Below are 20,643 nucleotides of genomic sequence, written 5' to 3' on the forward strand. Positions count from 1 at the left end.
AGTCCTCAATACAGGATTTTGTTCAGATGTTTTACTGAAATTAATTTTAAAATTTGACAAAACAGTATGTGTCAACCATTTCTTTAATAGTTGGTTCTTTAATCTTAAGTTGACAAAGCTCTTTCCCTTCCTAAGATGCAATAAATATTTTATTATTGCTGTGTTTTCATGTAAAAATATTTCTTATTAACATGGGATTTATTTTGGTATAAAATAAGATAGTTCTAATTTTATTATTTCTTCTAAAGAGCAATGAATCATCCTAATACCTTTTCTCCCTTAATTTATGAATCATTTTTAGCATATACTAAATTACTCTTTTTGAAGTGCCTCTGAAAATTTCTCATTTATAATTAACTTGTGACTGATTTATGATTAAAACCACCCAGTGTTCATCATCACAGCTTCCTAATTCGATTTAGTAATATGCATGACCTTCACTAAGTCCTGGTATGCACTCAGTGTCCTAGAAAGGACTATATTTTATTCGCTTTAACCTTGACGGAACGTATACTTAACAGGAAGCACTGACCTCACATTGCAGGTGGGAAAATTGAAACAGTGACATACTGAGTCCAGGTGATGACAATGCTGTATCTAGAATTCAAACTAAGACCCAGACTCCAGAATACGCCTTACCCTTCTTTACATGTGTGTTCTGAACCTTCCTCCAGTCCAGCATTTGTCTCATCATTGGTAACCATGCATGCTCATGATTGATTAGGCATTTCTCCTGTCAGATTTTTAGGTGACTTAAATGGATGTTTTTTAATCTTCGGACTCAGGTTTACTTTCTTATGAATTCATTTTTGGCAGAGGAAGTGTCAGGATTTGAGTTCAGGGCTTTTGACTTAATCCGCAGCCTTGTTGTTCCCCTTCAGCCATGCCCCCAGACCCATTTTACTTCAATTATTTTTTCATGTAGGACCTCCCAACTTTTGTCCAAGCTAGCCTCAGACCTACCTACTCCTAGACTGAATTATAAGTGTGTTCATTATCCACAGTTCATTGGCGGACATGCCTGGAAGGGGTGAGGGGTGTCTTACTAACTTTTTGGCCAAGCTGGCTTAGAACTACAGTACTTCTGATCTCTGCCTGTAGTTTATAAATGCTCTGGTTTATAATTAATTTGTGATTGATTCCCAGGCATAGATTTAAGTCGAAAAGCTTTAAGAGATTTTATTTCCTAATTTGAAGTTTTGAACACTGCAACTTCTAAATACTGTTTTTCTTTGAGTTTTTTCCATTAGTGTATTTTAGAAGTTAATGCAGTTGATTACAATCTATTAGTCCTGTGATTTCCGACAATCTATTGTTGGCTTATTCATGAATAATGAACTGTTTATGAATAGAAAATTAACAACTGTTTTTTCCTTTAAAATTATAGAAATTTATTTCACTGTGGCATAAAATAACATAAGTGAAAATTCTAGCTATAGCCTTCTTTTTTGTTCCACTTACTTCCTTTCTTTTTGTTTCTTCCTACAAAGGTACTTCTAAAATTATTACTTTTATGATTTGATTAATTTTACTAAAATTCAATTTTTCACTTAAGACATGTAATATCTAGGGTTTTTTTGTCTTTTTAATGCCGTGTTATTGTTTTGTATGCAGTGAGCCCTTTTGTCAATTAAAGTTGCTTTGCAGCTCAAAGAGTTAATATCATTTGGTGAGTTGCTTTTGGTTGATCATTTTTCAGCTTGTGTCCTTTGAAAATTCTTATTATATGTAGCATTATATTTGTCTATCTCCACATTATCTTTGTCATTTATTCCACCTTTTTCATAGCAATGTCACGTTATTTTTATGACTGTTTTCGTAGCTCGTTTATTAAGTGCCTGCCCTTATCAGATTTTGCCATAGGTCCTGGAAAGAAAGTGATGCACCTCTCAGAGACGGAGATCGCTCTAACCAGAGAAATAAATACGGAGCAACCGATTATAAGAGCCTTCCTAGAGGTCATCAACTGAATTTCCTTGGTTACTAGCAAGATGATCACTCATCTCATCCTTTAAGAGGCAGGGGCTGAGACTCTTGCCAGATCTGAGTGCTTCATAAGTCTCTACCGCTAGGGGGCGGCCAAGGAGATTGCACATGAAGAGGAAGAAAATACTCTTCAGAGTTGCTTTTCTGGCCCTGTCCTTTTCACCCCAGCAGAGTTTCTTCATGCTGCAGATGACAACTGCCACATCTTTCTAAATGGCTCTTCTTTCTCAAGTACCCCCAGAACCAGCTCCATAGTGCCCTTTATGGATGCCACTACCAGGCTAGTCAGTGCTACCCCTAAGTGGTCTGGGTCTACAATTTTTTAGTCACCCTTCCAACTCTCTGGGGTGCCAGCAGCAACCACCTAGGCCCCTCCATGGGCATTGAGCTGCCTTCAGGCTTCAAGTTTAAAACACCAGCCTCCTCCTCCTCCTGTCTTTCCATTTCCATCTCTAGTTATGTGATATGCTTCTTCCTCTTCTTTTTCTTTTTAATCATTCATTCTTTGATACTAATGTTTTCTGGTAAACCACCTGATAAACTTTCTTTTTTATTTTTTTATCTTTTTTCTTTCTATTTTTTTATTTTTTTGGGGGGGAGCGGTCCGGTCGTGAGGTCTGAACTCTGGGCCTGGGCACTGTCCCTTAGCTCTTCAGCTCAAGGCTAGCGCTCTACCACTTGAGCCACAGTGCCACTTCTGGCTTTTTTTTTTGTTATGTGGTTCTGAGGAATCGAACCCAGGGCCTCATGCATGCAAGGTAAGCGCTCTACCACTGAGCCACCTTCCCAGCCCACCTCATATACTTTCTATTTGTTTGTTTTTCTGGCTGCATTCCAACGGATCTGCCTTTTATTTTGTGATTCTGTTTCCTGTACTCTTCAGTATACTGCCTGTGGGTGTTGATCCCTAACCTTGATATGCATGTGTTTCTAACTCAGTAGCTATGTTTTCTTCTTAGTAGTGGCAGTTTCTTGATCTTAGATGGTATCCAATTCACAATTCCTATTCTAACTTCTCAGTTGTTTCCTTTTGACTAAAGAATCTGAATTCAAAATTATTAGAAAAGATGGTACGTGCTTCTTGGCTTCTTAAAGAAAAACATTCAATTACACTTGCATGTTTCATCCTTTATTTTGTCATGTTTTCCTTTTTGGTATATCCGTATGCTTTTCCTACTATTAGAAATTGTGTAGGCTCCTATCTCTGCCCATCATTGAGACCTTGGAAGGAACATAGGTGAAATATTGTTTATAGAGAAACAAATCAGGCTTGAACACCTGTGGTGAAAACCACAGGTAGAACCAGCGGCATCCACCTGTGTCTGAGAACTATTTCCATAACGTAGAATCTGTTCTTTAACAAGCTGGAATCTGTCTGTTTACCCTCTTTTCAAAGACTCACTGTCCTTCTACTTCTCTGTCAGGCAGTAGTTCCAGTCATACCACAGGACTTGCAGATTCTTGACTTTCACTTGGAGTGATCCCTGAGGTTCGATCAGGGCAGGTCACACAGATGTGTGGCACCCTGCTCCTTCACTGACCCTTCTGTATGGCCTTTAATCCTGAGGGATTTTTTAAATGAATTCAGCCTTTTAAGAAACATTTTAATAGCATATATCACTTATACTCTTATATTTGGGTGAGTGCATCAAAAAAGGTATAGTTAATCTCTTAACTTCCTGGCCATTGCAACAAATTCTTTCCAGAAAGTTTGGGGCAGCTAAACCTTGGCTCTTTCATCTGCCAAAAGAATAATTCAGGCAAGATGTGAGCAGCGTGATTGGAAAGTTTACTGGGAAAGAACTATGGCAGAAAAAGAGTACATGGCATTGACCTGTCATGGGGAGAGAACGTCAGTCCTTCTCTGTCATCTTGGACATTTTCTTCCTTGCAGAGATTGGCCTGGAGTTAAATAAAGAGAATTGGAATCGTCTAAGATTACTGATTGGTTGAACTCCCTTCTATTTCCTAAAAGGTTGAGACACCAAAGATTTATTGTCCTGTCTTTTCCTCATTTTTGTCTCTCTTAGGTCTTCATTCTTTAGTAGCTCCCAACCCCCATGTTCTTGTCAGGTAAGTTTTGGTATGGCAGTTTACACTGCCATCTGCAAGCTTTATAGGCTGTCATTCCCAGCATGCTTTTCTACTAACCCAAATCATTTTAAAGGGTTTTTTATTGTCATTTCCATCAAACTCACCCCCTGCCACCTCTTTCCCTCATGCTTTCTCTCCACTTCTTAAAACCATTTCAACAGGTTTTGTTGTTCGGCTTTCATACATGAGCATAAAATACTTTTACCACATTCATGTTTCTTCGCCTTCTGCATTGGCTCTCCCCTACCACTAGTCCCGTGCTCCTGACAGGGCTGGGTTTTTTTTTAACCTGTACAATGAGCAATGATGATGTTCTTCCTATTAGGACTCTCCAGGGAATCCAAGGTATGGGTGATGAGGTAACAGGTCATCTGAGTCCATCCTTGCATCTGACCCTTTATGCATGAGAGCTCTTGAAAATCCAATAGGTGTCATGTTAATAGGTAACATACTTTCCCAGTCCCAGTGTCCATATGGGGAGGGTTAGCTCAAAGCCTGGGTGCTGGATCTTAGTTTTTAACTCAAGGCTGGTGCTCTACCATTTGAATCACATCTCCACTCTGGGCTTTGGGCTAGTCACTTGGAAAAAATAAATGTAAGGTTTTCCTGCCTAGTCTATCTTCTAATGTGATCCTCAAATCTGAGCCCTTGAGTAGTTATGATTACAGGTGTGAAGGTGAGAGCTCCCAGCTCACCAGCACCTGGCCAGAGCTTTCCTTTTCATATATATATATATATATGAATGAAAGTATCTGTTCCACTAAAGTGCTGGAAAGTGGGAAGGAAAATGATTCACTCCAGTCTTTTTCACCTGACAATGTAGTAGTGCGAAGTAACCGCAAATGAAGCACTTATTACTTTTCCATTTGTACTGAGCAAAGAAAGGAAATAGAATTAGAAAATAGAAATATAGAAAGTTCTGCTGTTAGATTCTTAAACCTCACCTGGCTGAAAACAGATTCTTTGGTGGTGTCAAAACTGCCATCCTCATTTAGCCACACCGGGTTAGATTTCCTTAGAAACAAAGCAGCCAAAGAAAGGGGAGGGGGGGAATGGGATGGGGCATGGGAAGGGGTGGGAAGGGGAAACAAAGGAGGAGGCTACAATGCTTGATAAGAAATGTACTCATTACCTTGCTCATGTCATTGTAACTCCTCTGTACGGTATTTTCACAATTAAAAAAAAACACAAAACACCAAATAGGACTGAAGAACACAGCTCTTCACTTTAGTATAACTGATATTCATGGTCGTGTGACTTGAGGCCTTGAGGGTAAATCCCAGGGTCCCTGAGGTCTTCTTGCCTCTGTGCAGGAGACACAGGAGGAAGTCTGGGGTCATTGACACAGCTTGGTTGTCACTTGTGTGATGTGTGTGGCATCGCTAGAGACAGAATTCCGGGTCAGAGAATGGGGCGATATGCAGACCTCACTTGGGGAGAGTGGAAAAATGGGTGGATGGATTCTGCCACCTGCCTGAGGTTCAGGTCCTTTTGCTGTCAGTCTCCTAGGGAGATATTGTGAATGTAAACCAGTGCCACCAAAAAAAAGACTCTAGTTTGCCTCTGGGAGGGAAAACATTAAAAGTAAACTTCAGAGGAATCAGCATCTGTGAATGGCTGTGCTCGGTTATTCACTGAGTGTTTTTGACTTGCTAAAAGCAAGTTTAATGTATTTATACAATTTATAAAGATGTAACTGATTCTGGAGCTCTGCTCTTTTACAGAGGACATATTTCATGTGATTGTAAGCACTGAAGAAAATTAAATCAATAAATCCACCGCTTGTAATTTGAGATACTCAATTTGAAGGGAAATACATTGTCAGGAAGGGAGGGCAAATCTTTTGAAGTGAGGAAGACTTGTAAACAACCTGTCTGGGGCTCTAGTATCCTGGTGACAGTGAGAATTACCTTGTGTGCCAAGATTATCACAATATTATTCTAACACTTTTGTAAGACCAAAGGCTATCTCCCTTCGTTTAATTTGTATCCCCCTTTGTAAATGATCAGATGCTCAAATGAAGATCTCCTCCCCTTCTCACTCCCTCATTTGCTGCCCTTCCCCTCCTTCTCTCTCTCTCTCTCTCTTTCTCTCACTCTCTTTCTCTTTCTCTCTCTCTCTCTTGTTCTTGTCCCTCTGTGTCCTTCTCCCTAAAACTGCTTGGCTAGTTGGCAATCAAGTGGGGTGTCAGAGAGCTTAGTGAATTTTCTTTTCTCTCGCCTGTATGGATGCTTATTATGACCACTGGCAAAACAATTAACCTCTCCAAGTGTCATGCTTCCATGTGTAAAAGGTTAACAGTGCATCTTGTTTGCAAAGTGCCTTGAGTGCTTTGTGAAGGGCACTACCCGAGCACTCGGCCATGTTGTGTGACTAGAGGACATTGTATTGTCTAATTATATATATTTGGTTGGATAGGTTATAGATTTTGTTGTGGTTGGATGTGGGCCTGTCTCCCTTGTTACAAAGGGAAGGACTAATAGGTAATCTCATTCTATTACCGTCTTCTTGAGCCCCCTTGAGGGTTAAGAGAATGACAGAGGTTATAGATTTATCATGTACTCTGTAGTGAAGGGAAAAGCCATGAACATTTCAACTACATTAATAGCTCCGGATGACAATTTATTAGACCTAGCATTCCATCAGATGCTAAGCAGATGAAGCTAGCCAGGACCTATGGAGGAATAAAGGCGTTTCCTTTGCCCTACTCCCTCAGTATGTTTGATTTTTCATCCTTTACATTAATAGAAATTGTTAGGATTCGTTTCGTTAAGGTATATTTCAAACAGATTTGGGACTATTTAGAACAAATTATTGACAAGAAATGCACTCATTACCTTATTCATGTAGCTGTAACCCCTCTGTACAGCATCTTTAAAAAAAAAAAGTGATTCTGTTAGTTTGGATCTCCTGCTACAATTCACTCATTTGTTTGCATCTAAACTGTGACATGAAGCTCACTGACTTCCTGTGTTTTGGACCTAAGAGGAACTACAGGATCCTAGAACCAAATATCATGTGTCTTGTGTCTTGTGCTTCTTTGCAGATTTGCGGAAAAATTTCGAGCAAGATCCACAAGGCAGGGAGGTTCCTATTGAAGGCATGATCGTGCTCCATTGCCGTCCACCTGAGGGCATCCCTGCTGCAGAGGTAAGACAGATACACTGGTCAGCAGGCACTGCTGCAGCCGGGCCTCTGCCCCCAGTGAGGACAGAGGCCTGTGGGGACAAGTGAAGGAGCAGAGCTGGCTTCTGGGACTTTGCTGCCAGGGCCCATTGTTATACAAAAGAGATCCCCTGGGGAAGGAACTAAGCTCCTGGTCCATTTTCTGGCAGACAAATCTCTTGTTGGTAAGATTTGGTCAGCATGCTTGCCTTTGGTGACCTCTTATCACATAGGTATAGGCCTCTGTTTAGTTGGAGTTACTTTGTTCAGCCTGTTGGTATATGGATTTCTGTCTGAGCTTGGGGAGCAATGCATCTTGGGAAGGAGGGATGGTTCTGACTTGCACAGGTGTTTTCTCAGTCTTCACTTGCTTTTGAAACACGTTTCTATTGAGTCTCTAGTAGGTGGTGGGTTTTGTGCTGATGTTGGGGATATAAAGATGCACTGGAACCATGTCTAGAACCTCCACCATGCTATGAGAATATAGTTTTATTGTGACTGATAACAATGACAACAGCGAAGCCTTTCTGAATCATCTAGTCACTATTAAAAGATATTCTGGGCTGATTGGCAGTGGGCTGACTCCAGCAATTCCACCTACTCAGGACACTGAGACCTGGAGGATCATGGTCCAAAGTCAGAAAAGTCCATCTCAAATTAACCAACAAAAAAGCTGGGCTGAATGCATGGCTGGCTCAAGGGGTAGAGCTCCAGCCATGAGCAAGCAAGCTAAGAAAGTATGAGGCCCTAAGTTCAAGCCCTTGTACTGACATAGGGAAAAAGATATTCTGATAGATTAGTCATTTTGGCTATGATTAGGGGAATATCTAAAAAGTAGAAACATGCTTTTGCTTAGAAGTAAGTAGTACAGTTTCCGCTGTTCTGTGTGAAGCTGGAAAACTGTCTTTACAGATATAATTTATTCACTGAGAGGTGGAGATACATTAAAAAATAAAATTAAACTCCTGAAGTTTTGGCTCTGCGTTTTAGCTCAAATATCGAGGGGATTTGTAATTGGCAGGACAAAGGAAGAGAGAAGGGAATCGAGACACATCACGTGTACAGTTAGCAATCCTGCTAGATGGACGCTATTCAAAGCTTAGATGGTTCCCAGAAATGAAGTAAACGGACTTGAAAATTAAAGTGAACGCTCTATGCATGATAGAAAATGATTAGAAAGGAAAATGCTTATTTTTACATTTTTACTTAATGTGAAACAAGAAAGATATCGATCTAATTTTTTTTCCCCTTTGGCTGCTGTCTAGCTCCTTGCTTCCTACAGAGTACATCTCCATTTCCCACACAGATGATGGTGTCAGTCTCATTTAGCATGTCCCACCTGCTTCTGGGGTTGACCTGTCATGTCATTCTCTACAGTCCCCATCCCTCTCTCAAAACTCCACTAGACAAATCGTTCAGTACAAATATGTGTAACCTCTGCCATACCAGCCAGGTGAGGCAGTCCCCTGGTCCCCTCACGTTCCTTTTTGTCTGTGCTGGGTCCTGACCGCCAGCAGTAGTGAGGGCAGGGTCAGCATGGAAAGAAGCTAATCTTCTTGTGTATTAGTAACATGCCTGTGGGACCCTAACATGCTCGAAATGCCTGCCTACCTGATATTTACAGCTGGAACACAGCCTGATACAATCCTTGCATTTCTGGAGACAGAAAAACTGATGTTCAATTCAATGACTTATGAATGGCCTGGAGGTGTCTCAAAGCACCAAAATAAAGTTACTGCATGATCCAGCAATTATGGTACTGGGTGTCTACCAGAAGGAAGTTAAGTCAGGATGTCCAAGAGACATCTCCCCGGCCACAGCTACTGCCATTCTGTTCACAATTTCCAAGATAAATGGAGGAAAAAAATGTGCTATCATGCAATGCAATACTATACAACCTGTACAGAGAAGGAAATTCATTCTTGACATCATGGATGAATCATTAAGATATGTTTCATGGCAAAAGCCACGCATAGAATGATAAGTACTGTACCATCTTAGATGAGTTCATAGAAAAAGAGAATGAAATACTTATGAGAAATTTGAAAAACTATGAAAAAAAGGAAGTGTCCACAGTAATTGTGGTAAAGAACATAAATAAAGTCTAGCTTTTAGTGAGCAGTATTAATGTGTGTACTAGGAATTTTGTGACCGTGGTATAGCCAATTCTGTGCTGTTTCAAGTTTTGGTGCATGATAAGTACCTTTGATGAAGCTTAGAGTACTGAATTCTATATATCCTAGAAGCAGAATTTCTTCTTCAGTGGTGGTCTCCTTGGATCCATATCCCTGTATCAACAATCTATTGTAGTGCATAGCAAGAAGAAATAAGTTCACATCCCTATTTTATAAAATAGTGACTATTCTCCCGAGTGATACTTGCATAAGTGTTAGTGTTAAAAGCTCTCCCCATCAAAAATGCTAAGCCTGACATGACACATTTAGTAACTAGCTCAATTTTTCTGTTCCATAGTATACACTTGTTTTCAAAATAACATGTTGTACAAAAAAAGTACTTAGAATTTTTGTCCATTTAGAAAAAGAAATTAAGAAAAATGCAAAAAGATTCCTCACATCAAGTGGCTCAGTAAATATTTGATAAATATAAATGAAAATTAACTTTCTGACTGTTGAAATTATAGCAAGATTAACCCCATGTAAACGTTGTGAAATGTATTACAGTTTGGGGTGTTCCATTGCTCTGTTTGTATTTTTCTGTCACTACCAATTACTAGTAAGTAAGGCGAACGTTCCTCACCTGTTCTTTGAAGACATAAAGCTGAGAAAGTAAACAATGAAGGAATGAGGAAGGCAGATGATATCTGATGAGGAAATAGCAAAAAGCAAAAGTCTATCTTCTCCATGAATGTGCACATAGGCAAGCTACCTCCTGCTATGCATTGAACTACCTTCTAGAACAATTCAAAGGATTTCCAGAGAGGAATTCCTGTGGTGCCCACTTCCTCTGGGAAGATTAGACTTGTACTGATTCTCAGAAGTGGCCCTTTTGCACGTCCCACCATTTTCCTTCTCTCTAATTCTGCTCTATAAGGTCTGCTCATTGGTTCAGTCCATTGTCTTCTTTCTTTTGCTTCTGAATGCTACTATAAGGAGCAATGCGGAACTGTTTAATATCAGTGGAAAACTACCCAGGAAAGTTCATGAACAAGGAAAGGAGGAACATGATCTATACATATCATGAAGAAGATGACTTTTATTTTCTGGTGTCTACCCTCCTGCCACATTGGTGAACTGTAGGCATTCACTTCCTACATTCATTTCCTAGGCTTCCGTCACAGTTAAATAGAAACAGGCAGGCTTAAGCAGTGGAAATGTATTCTCTCTCAGTCTGATGATATTCTGAGCCTGATGGAGGCGTTGGCAAATTACCTGTTTCAAAGGTTACCTTCCCAAAATCCAGGTAGACATGGATTTCAGGGCATCCCTCTTCACCCTACTCTACTTCCCATTCTACCTTTTACATCATACTACTTATCTTCATAATATATAGATTTAAAAAATAAAGAGCAGAGCCAGGCCAGCTGATACCAAATAGAGGTTTGTTCCGAGGAGTAGGGGAGACTGAAGAGTGATTTGAAACACATTCTGAGCTGAGCAGTGAAGGGCATATGTTTCTCTCGATTCAGTGTTATGAGTGGTTATGGAGAATGTTGCTGTTTCAGGGAGGACTAAGTGGCCTCTAGTGAGGCATTAATCATCATTTATTGTATCTTCTACATTCCAAACACCTAAGGTTTTGTTTTGCTTGTTTGTTTTGTCAGTCATGGGGGTTGAACTCTGGGCCTGGGCGCTGTCCCTCAGCTCAGCTCTTTAGCTCAAGGCTAGTGCTCTACCACTTGAGCCACAGTGCCACTTCCAGCCTTTTCTGTTTATGTGGTGCTGAGGAATCAAATCCAGGGCCTCATGCATGCAAGGCAAGCACTCTACCACTAAGCCACCTTCCCATCCCCATCTGAGTTATTTTTAAATTTCACTTCTTCATAAGAGAGAATGTTTCTGAATCTACACATCCTGGTGTGCATAACTTACACAGAACATTACTACCGCCAACATCTGCGTTTCTGTTGGATGAAAGACAGACTGAGAGAAGAACACTCACAGAGAACAAAGAACGGAAAGAAGAGTAAGAATGTTGGTGTTGTTGGGCATAGTTTGAGTCAGGGTAGAGATGTCTGCCCATGACTTCTGTGTGGTCCTCAGGTCCTTGAGTGTATCATTGGGCTTGTTGACCTCCCAGTGATGGATGACCTGCAGTGGCTAACCCTCCAGGAAGGAAGGACTTGTACAATGTCTGTAGAAATGGATCAGTCATGTTATTGTCACTGTGAGATGTTCTTAGTCATCTTGAGCTGTCTTCAGCAGGTCATGTTACATCTCTGCATCACTACTAGGTGCTTTCTCTTCTTCTCCACTTTCTGTCAGGCCCACAGGGTCATCATTGCTAGGGAGGTTGATACAGAACTGGCTTTATCACTCAGGGGAATAGGCATTTCACCACTTGACACATTGGATGTCACTTTGAGGCGCATTCAAGTCTCCTGTCCATACAATCTGTATGGATGCCTTCTCTCTGCATGACGGGCCTTTCTGAAACCTGGGACCTTGATCTTATGCATTGTACGTATAATCTCATGGGTGGAATTGTATCCTCCTGTACAACCACTTAATAAAATTTAAGCAATATTTATTAGCATACACTATTGTGCAAGGATTCATTTGTAACATTTCCATGAAAATGTACCGATCAATGCACCTACTCCATCAGTCCCCCTCATCCCTGCTCTCCATTTTTTAAAATAATTCAACTAGGTTTTATTGTTTCCTTTTCTTTCTTTCTTTCTTTTTCTTTCTTTCTTCCTTCCTTCCTTCCTTCCTTTCTTTCTTTCTTTCTTTCTTTCTTTCTTTTTTTCTTGTCTCTTTTCCCTCACTTCCTACCTTCCTACTTTCCTTCCTTCCTTCCTTTCTTCCTGCCTGCCTGCCTGCCTTCCTTTTCTTTCTTTCTGGCTTGTAAACGAGTTTGAACTCATGACTTCATAGCTTCTTAAACTTGCTCACATGTCTACCACTCTACCACTTGAACCATACCTCCAAACTGACCTTTTGCTGGTGAATTTGGAGATGAATTCCCAAGGACTTGTCTGCCTGATCTGGCTAGCATAGCTGTTTTCAAACTATGTGATCTGACTTCAAACCCTGAACCTCAGTTTCTCCCTTGACAAATATGCCCTTTTAGGATGGCTATGGGAGAAAGGAAGTAACGTATAAAGCTTTCAGTGCAGTTTCTAATACTAAATAAATAGTAGTCATTGATTGTCTTTCCTGTCTTTCATCCCCAACTTCATTTTTAAAATTTTATGAACCTTTGAACTTCTAAGAAAGAGACAGTGGCCTGATGTTGTGGGAATCAGGTTCCACTTAACAACTCTTGCAATAGTGACCGTGCTTTCAGCCTAAAATTAAATAACTATCTCATTCTAGGCTGCCTAGGAGCTCTGCCTCTCTCCACTAATGCCTTCTAGTCTTTCTTGTCAATCACATTGAAGGACAGGGAGACACTCACCAAATTTCTTCCTTTCTCTCTTGTATGTCATGGAGAAAATGAATGGCATTGATGGAGATCACCTTCCACCATTGCTTGATATTACTGTTACTGAAACACTTTCCAAAAAAAATGCTAAGTGAACTTGAAGGTTCTCACCAGACTTATGTAAACCATAGCTTGGTTGAAATGATAGCTTCATTCACACCATAGTCTTTCAAAATATGCCTGCAAAATGGACTGATGACCACAGAAGCTTCTCTAGGCTTTCTGAGTTCATGCTCACAGCAGACTATCAATAGAACATACTGTCACTATTGTCACTTTGAACCTTAACCTTTGGGCAGTTCTAACTAAAGATAGCAACTTTTATCGTTTGACACTGGTTGTTGCGCTAAAACCAATTTGCTCTTTTTTAAAACAATTCATTATTCCACAGTGCACTTTTTTATACTCCCCAATTAAATGGAAAATCTATCTTTCATAAAAGTTAGAAATTACGTCCAATGAAAATCCGACATTTTAATGGTTTTCTACAGATTAAAATTGTAGAGTTCTCAATAAACCCTGATTTACTGATGTTGGCTGTAAAATGGTTATTGCTGTTAATAAAGCCTGTAAATCTTAACAGGTTATATTTGCCTTGGACAATAAAACTTGCCATAAAGGCTTAGTGTCTAAGGCTAATTCTGCTCACATCAAGGTAAACAGCCTGCTCAAAATAACTCAATGTCTTTGAGAATTCAGGCCTTAATGCTCAAGAATGGACAGATTCTGCCCTTGAGCCATTGAATACCAGGCACTACTCTTGCTTTAAATCTTACCACAAGGTCAGAATGTTGCTAAGACTAGAATACTCAAGGTCAGGGGGCCTTAGTCAGTGCCTTGTGGCTAAGACGACCGTTCTCTCATTTCTGCTCAGCACCTAGTCAGGTTTGCCATTGACTGATCACCAGAAATGGAAGGAATGAACATATTTTTCATTTGATGAACTATTCCTAAGTCAAACAAGTGTTAGAAGACAAATTATAAGGTGGTGGGGTTAGGGAAAGGACACTTGTTTTCTTTGTTGTCTGCTTGGAAATCAAGGGCATTTAGGGAAGCCCTGTTAATCCTAATACATAAGAATATGTTTCATTTTTCTTGATCTATTTGTTCAGGGCTATTCACAGGATTCATTGAAGATAAAAGCCAGGAATGTGATTTGTTGTGTTGCCTTTATTATAAAAGTGATGTACAGAAGGGTTACAGTTGCATAAGTCAGGTAATGAGTACATTTCTTTTTGAGCAGTGCCACCCCTTTCCTTACTTTCTACCAGTTTTTCTATCCCATACCCATTCACAAATTGTATAATTCATTTTCAACATACACTCAGGTGTTCTTGTACCAGATTGGATGGATGAGTGAGCCAGTATTGGTAGCACTGGTGTAGAAAATCTTCCTGTGGGGGGCTGGGAAGGTGGTTCAGTGGTAGAGTGCTTGCCTTGCATGCCTGAGGCCCTGGGTTCGATTACTCAGCACCACATAAGCAAAAAGAAAAAAGCCGGAATTGGCACTATGGTTCAAGTGGTAGAGCACTAGCTGAAGAGCTAAGGGACAGCGCCCAGGCCCAGAGTTCAGGCCCCACGACCGGACCCCCCCCCAAAAAAAAGAAAAGAAAATCTTCCTGTGGATAAGATGGCCATATTTGTGGCCCCTTCTTTGGGCTGCTACAAGAATGAGTGTCTCTCCTAGGTCTCTTGGTTTTGACCTGCATTACATCTTTGAACTGTATGGGCATTGTCAGGTATCCTTTTCCTATCTTTCCCTAGGATGTGATTGGATGCTGCATTTAGCTTCTTAGTACTCTAGCCTGGCTCTTTGTCTTTCCTAGAGGTTCTGGGTACTACTAATCATTTCCTGCATCAATCAGCCAGAGCAGGGTTTAATGGTCACAAATAAGAGTGCTGACCATTTCTTTGCCTATGCTTTGTCTCACTTCTTTAAGGATTCCTTTGAAAAATATCACATTTTTTCCTTGGGGAAAAAAATGCAAGTCCCCAGACAGCTAAAGGTTATCAGTGGCATAGTAATCTCTCTCTCTTTCACTCTCTCTCTCCCCACCATCTCTCTGTCTGTGTGTCTGTCTTCCTCTCCCTACCCTCTCTCTGTCTCTCTCTCTGTCTCTATCTCTCTCTCTCTGAATATAAAATAAGGGGAGAGGGATGGGGGAGGAGACTAGAAATCTCCTAAAATCCTTCTCATATCTGTCATTCTTTCCTGATACAAAATAGGGACTTGATGAGTTTTATACTATTTTAATAATTCTCCCCACACTCTACCCAGACGTATTCAATGCAGAAGCCCCTCACCATCACCTGAATGAAAAGTTCATTTGTTTCAAATGTGCTCATCAGGGTAAAGCCCAGAAGAGAATCTTATGAATTGAAATGCTTAATGCAAGAATCACTAGACTATTGTGTTTAACCTCAATCAAATAGCTCATGAAACGGAGAATTTTATTTTAAAAAATAATCTTCTTAGTATTTCACTAGCAAAATGTTAAGTGGTATGCCCAAGTTCTGAAGCAGTGGGCCTCAGGTATAAATAATTAATCTAATTTGATTCAGTCAAAGTGGAGGGAATGTCTAATAATCCTGATAAACTTTGCTTTGAGGAGACTGACAATGAGGATCTTTTCAGAAAACTACATTTGATTGGAACATATAATATTGTAATAGAAACTTAATGGACTCTAAAAAAGGAAATGTGGAATTGGTTAAATACTAGTAATTAAGTGCCAGTAAATTACTCCTCTGAAAACATTCCTGAAAAAAAAATTGCTATCATAAGAGAGAAGGGAAAATGAGGTTAATATAAGTTATTTAAAAAGTGAATTTCTGTAGCCCAAATACCCTTGTCATTAATACAGGTTCTTGAGTAAAATCTTATTAAATCCTGACTTTGTCACATGCTGAGCTGGTAAGCTCTACTTCCTTAATGAAGATGATAGAAGACATCTGATACTTGCTGGTTTGTGCTTATTTTCCTTTCCTTTCTTGTTCAGGGTTCTTGGAGGTCCGGAAGCCTAGAAGTCAGAACGCCAGTTTTCATAGCCAAGGAGTAAAACCAGAGTCATTGCAAAGCTAATCTAGTTGCTAGTCCTTGTTACTTCTTTCCTTTTGCTCTATGTGTACCTCCCTCAGCTCTGCCCAGTTGGCCTTTGGCTTCCTGTCTCCAAGCTGTTATGGCCTTATTTCCTCTATCTACCTATGCTATACACTCTCAGAGGATCATCTCTAACTCACCTGGCTTCTGAGTTCTGAGTTCTCCCTGCCCATCTTAGTGGACACAATAAATTGTCAGTTTTTTGTCACTGCAACAAAAATAACTGGCATAAACAACTTAAAAGAAGGAAAAGCTTTTAGAATTTTAGTCCATGGTAACTGGATCTGTTGCCATGGACCTGTCAGCAGAAATGTGTGATATGAAAGGCTGTTGACCTCATGGTGGCCAGGAAACAAAAAGAGACAGAGAGGAAGATAGCAAGGACAAGTTATATCCAATTGGATGTGTGGCCCTAGAAGACTACTTCCTCTTGTGATTCATCCTTCTGCAATTCCATTCCCAGTAGGCTATTCAATTATGAATCCATCAGTGGATTTATCCTTTAATTAGGTCCAAACTTCCTGAGCCAGTCACTTGCCCAAATTGCCATATACATTACACTGTATACCAAGCCATCAACCCATGAGTCATTGGGGGGGTAGATACTTTATCTAAATTATACCACTTTAATCTTCCTTAGAAATACATAATTTAACAAGTGTGCCATATACACTATTTAAGAGACAATGCTTTCTCCCTCTACAGTCTTTTGCCTGGGTACTGTCTCTGAGCTCTTTTGCTCAAGGCTATCATTCTACCACTGTGAGCCTCACTCAGCACCATTTCCTGTTTTTGGGTGGGGAATTGGAGATCAAAATCTCATGGATTTTGCTGCCCAGGCTGACTTTGAACCCGGATCTTCAGATCTCAGCCTCCTGAGTAGCTAGGATTACAAGAATTAGCCACCAGCACTTGTCCCCTCTACAATTTTTCATAGTATTTTGTGTTGAATGTTTTCTTTTTCTTTTTTTTTCCCCCTTGGTTGTAGAGCTTGAAACTGGGCCTATGTACTGTTCCTGAGCTCTTTAGTTAATGGCTAGTTCTTTACCTCTGAGCCACAGATCCACTTCCAGTTTTTGCGTGATTAATTGGAGGTAACATTCTCATGGGGACTTTTCTGCCTAGGCTGGCTTCAAACTGCAATTTTCAGATCTCAGCCTCTTGAGTAGCTAGCATTACAGATGTGAGCCACTAGTGTACAGTGAATGTTTTCTTCTCTCTTCCCTCCCATCCTTCCTCCCTCTAACTGTTGTATTTAATTTTTCATACCTATATGTAATATTTTTCCAAGGTAATTCCCTTTAGATTAGATATTGAAAATTATTCTTTGTACTGTTCTCCCACAGCTTACTCCATAGACATCACAAATACACCTAGAAACACTGCAGTTATGTGGAAAGCATAAATGGCTTAAGTGGATAGATATTTACACAAATCCTGAGTTTGAGCACACTGTAATAAACTTTTAAATTTGAATATCACTTTTCAATTTATAAAGCTTTTCATTTATGTTGACTCTTGTGATCCTTAAAGCTAGCATTTGTAGCTAGACATGCAAAGAGATATCTTTGTTTGATGGAATTATTTATTTAGTTTACCCAGGTTGAACATCCTTTTATCCAAAGTGCTAGAAACCAGAAGTGTTTAGGATTTCAGTTATTTGGGGAAATTTGGAATATTTGCATACTCATAATGAAATATCTTGGGAATGGAACACAAGTCCACAAATGAAATTCAACACCTATCTTTTACATCTCCTTTGTATACCTATCCTAAAGGTAGTTTATACACTTTAAATAATTTTTTCATGAATATTCTACTTGATTTTTATATTAGTGCTCAAAAAGTTTAGTATTTGGGGCCATTTTGGGTTTCTAAGATTCATCTATTTGCTGTCTCCAAATTTTGAGTTAGGGACACTCAAGCTACATATTATTGAGAAACTATTATGCAGCTAATATAAATTTCATCTAGACTCTAAAGCCAGGTTGTCTTTAGGAAAATTTCTCAGCAGCCCCCTCAGGTAGGTAGATGCTAGTTATAAGAAACCAGGCCAAGGGGCTGGGAAGGTGGCTCAGTGGTAGAGGCTTGCCTTGCATGCCTGAGGCCCTGGGTTCGATTCCCCAGCACCACATAAGCAAAAAGAAAAAAGCCAGAAGTGGCGCTGTGGCTCAAGTGGTAGAGCGCTAGCCTTGAGCTGAAGAGCTGAGGGACAGCGCCCAGGCCCAGAGTTCAGGCCCCACGACCGGACCCAAAAAAAAAAAAAAAAGAAAAGAAACCAGGCCAAGACAGGCTAAGTAGATTACTTAGGAATATAGTTCCTGAGTGACTAGGCCAGTATTTGAATTCAAGCAGTCTGATTTTAGAGCCTGGTTTTCTTAAACTCTACATGTGATAGCCTTTTTGAAGGTTAGACATCACATTGTATGACATGCATATCCTTAATTACTTCCTGTTATCTCATGGGCACATAGCTAAATGTAATATAGAAAGATAATGTTTACACCTGTCCCTCTTCATCCCCAGGAGCTCGGTTCCCAAATACCCAGTGGATTCCTGAAGCCACAGACAGAATCAACCCTAATATAAGCAATGATTTATAAATTCTAGGCCATAAGAGATTAAGAACAGTAATTAATAATAAGACAAAACAGCTATAAAAATGTTCCTGTAACAGTTGTATAAATGTGATCTCTCTCAATACATCCTGTTTTACCATATATCACAATACTATCTCCATGATTTTTTTCCTTTCCTTATGAGTTTGAAATTACCTAACACTTAAAAGAAGCACTGTATGACATCTTTTGGCATATCCAATCTGGCACCACTATCCTTATTCTTTGGGGATATTATTAAGTCAAATATGGGTTGTTTGAGGCCCATCCCTGTGACACTTCAAGCGTCAGATTGATAACAATGGCTGTTAGTGATAGGCAGGTCGCATATATAGTATGGATACAATGGATAAAACAGTGAGTCCCATCTGAGGCAGGGCTAAGGAGAACCCTGTAAGATTTCATCATACAGAAGCACGTACAGTTTCAATCTTAGGAATGGAGCCAAGCATGGTGGCTCACATGTGTAATGCCAGCTACTGTGAGGGGGAGATAGCAGGATGAACCCTTGAGCTGTTGTGGGCAAAAGCGTGAGACCCCATCTGAAAAATGAATGAAAAACAAAAGGATTAGGAGTGTGGCTCAAGTGTGAAAATTAGAAATCGTTTATTTAAATTTTTATTTAATATGTCACATCATAGCTGATAGTAATTGAAACCATGTAAAGAGAGACTCTGTATGTGTGTGGGGGAGGGGGTGTAAAGTTACCATTTTTTATGTTATTGGATTAGGGTGCAATTCAATAGGGGAGCACTTTCCTTTTCCACGTTAAGTCTTGTGTTTAATCCTTAACAACACAAAAGGAAGAAAAATATACCTCCATTCTGTTGCTTAAATTCATGCTCCTAGGTCTAAGCCTTAGGCTCCTACTTGTAATTAGTCCTGTTATTTGATGGCAATGGAACTTTGCTTCAAGAGCAAAATTTCTTTTAAAACCATTGATAAGAAAAAGAAATGTGTAGCTAGGTTCTGGTTGCTCACGCCTGTAATCCTACCTACTCAGGAGGCTGAAATTTGAGGATTAAAAGTCCCTGGGACTCTTATATCCAATTAAACGTTAGAAAGAAGCCAGAAGTAAAGCTGTGACTCAAATGGTACAGTGGTAGCCTGGAGCATAAAAGCTTGGGGACAGAACCCAGGCTCCTAGTTCAAGCCTTAGGTTTAGTGTACAGGCACACATGTGCACACATATGTGCTCACGTGCACACACACACACACACAAAGAAAAAGAAAAGAAAGAATAAGAAATGTGTGATTCTAAATTAACAAATTAAGGCATAGAGCTATTGCTTCGTCCTATGACTTTTTGCACAGTTTAGTGCAATAAACAGTCTTTATATCTTGAATTATGCAGAAGTCATCGCAGCTTGTTAAGCCTGCACTGACAGAGCTGCAGATCTGTAATGCTGCAGTAATGTTCCATGGGCGTGAATCAAGAACTCCATCCCAATCCTGCTGAGACAGCATGGGTTTTAATGTTTCTAGGAAGCACACCACACACTGTCCTGCCTGTGCTTTGCTGGCAGATCTTATTAAAATGGAAATAAACAACCTCCACAATACCAGCAACAGCTTCTCCTGATCATTCTTGCCAAGCTCCCCAAATCCTGATTTTTCTCTATAATCTATTTTGGTTGAATGACACCTTCTGTGAGTACCTTTGACTTTTAGTTAATTATAGCTGACTGGTAGGTGCACTAGCCCTGCAGACAATTTTTCACGTAAGTGCTAGTAAATTAGAGTGTGCCCATTTCTCCTTCCTGGGTGGTTTCTAGACTTGAGAATAAGCACCTGCCTGCAGGTGCAATTGTCATAACCCCAACCGGTCTTCTTGCAGTTTGGGTTTAATTCCATAATTAGTGCCTGGTGAAGAAATCACTTCTTACATTGTACTACATAGCTTTCATAGTGGCTCAATCCTGTAAAACCTCAAGAATCCATTATGATCTTCCCTTGGGGCCCCCTAAAATTCAGCACAGTGAGCACATTGAGTGAGTCACTCACTACAAGTTCCAGAGCTTTGGTTTTTTCAAGTTGCATTGGCTTCCTCCCTGCAGATTATGTGCCCACCAC

At 40.0% G+C, this 20,643-nt stretch overlaps 1 protein-coding gene across 2 annotated transcripts in view; it reads left to right on the forward strand.

The window, feature by feature from the left end:
* The window catches only part of Unc5d (unc-5 netrin receptor D), a 558,420-nt gene that overhangs the window by 358,504 nt on the left and 179,273 nt on the right, over positions 1–20,643 (forward strand). For both annotated transcript variants that reach the window (XM_013024977.1, XM_013024984.1), the window contains exon 4: positions 7,127–7,230. In XM_013024977.1, coding sequence (XP_012880431.1) covers positions 7,127–7,230 — 104 coding nt within the window. The remainder of the gene's footprint in view (positions 1–7,126; positions 7,231–20,643) is intronic.

This window comes from Dipodomys ordii, unplaced genomic scaffold (genome assembly GCF_000151885.1).
Source record: "Dipodomys ordii isolate 6190 unplaced genomic scaffold, Dord_2.0 Scaffold4, whole genome shotgun sequence".
Lineage (NCBI taxonomy): Eukaryota > Metazoa > Chordata > Mammalia > Rodentia > Heteromyidae > Dipodomys > Dipodomys ordii.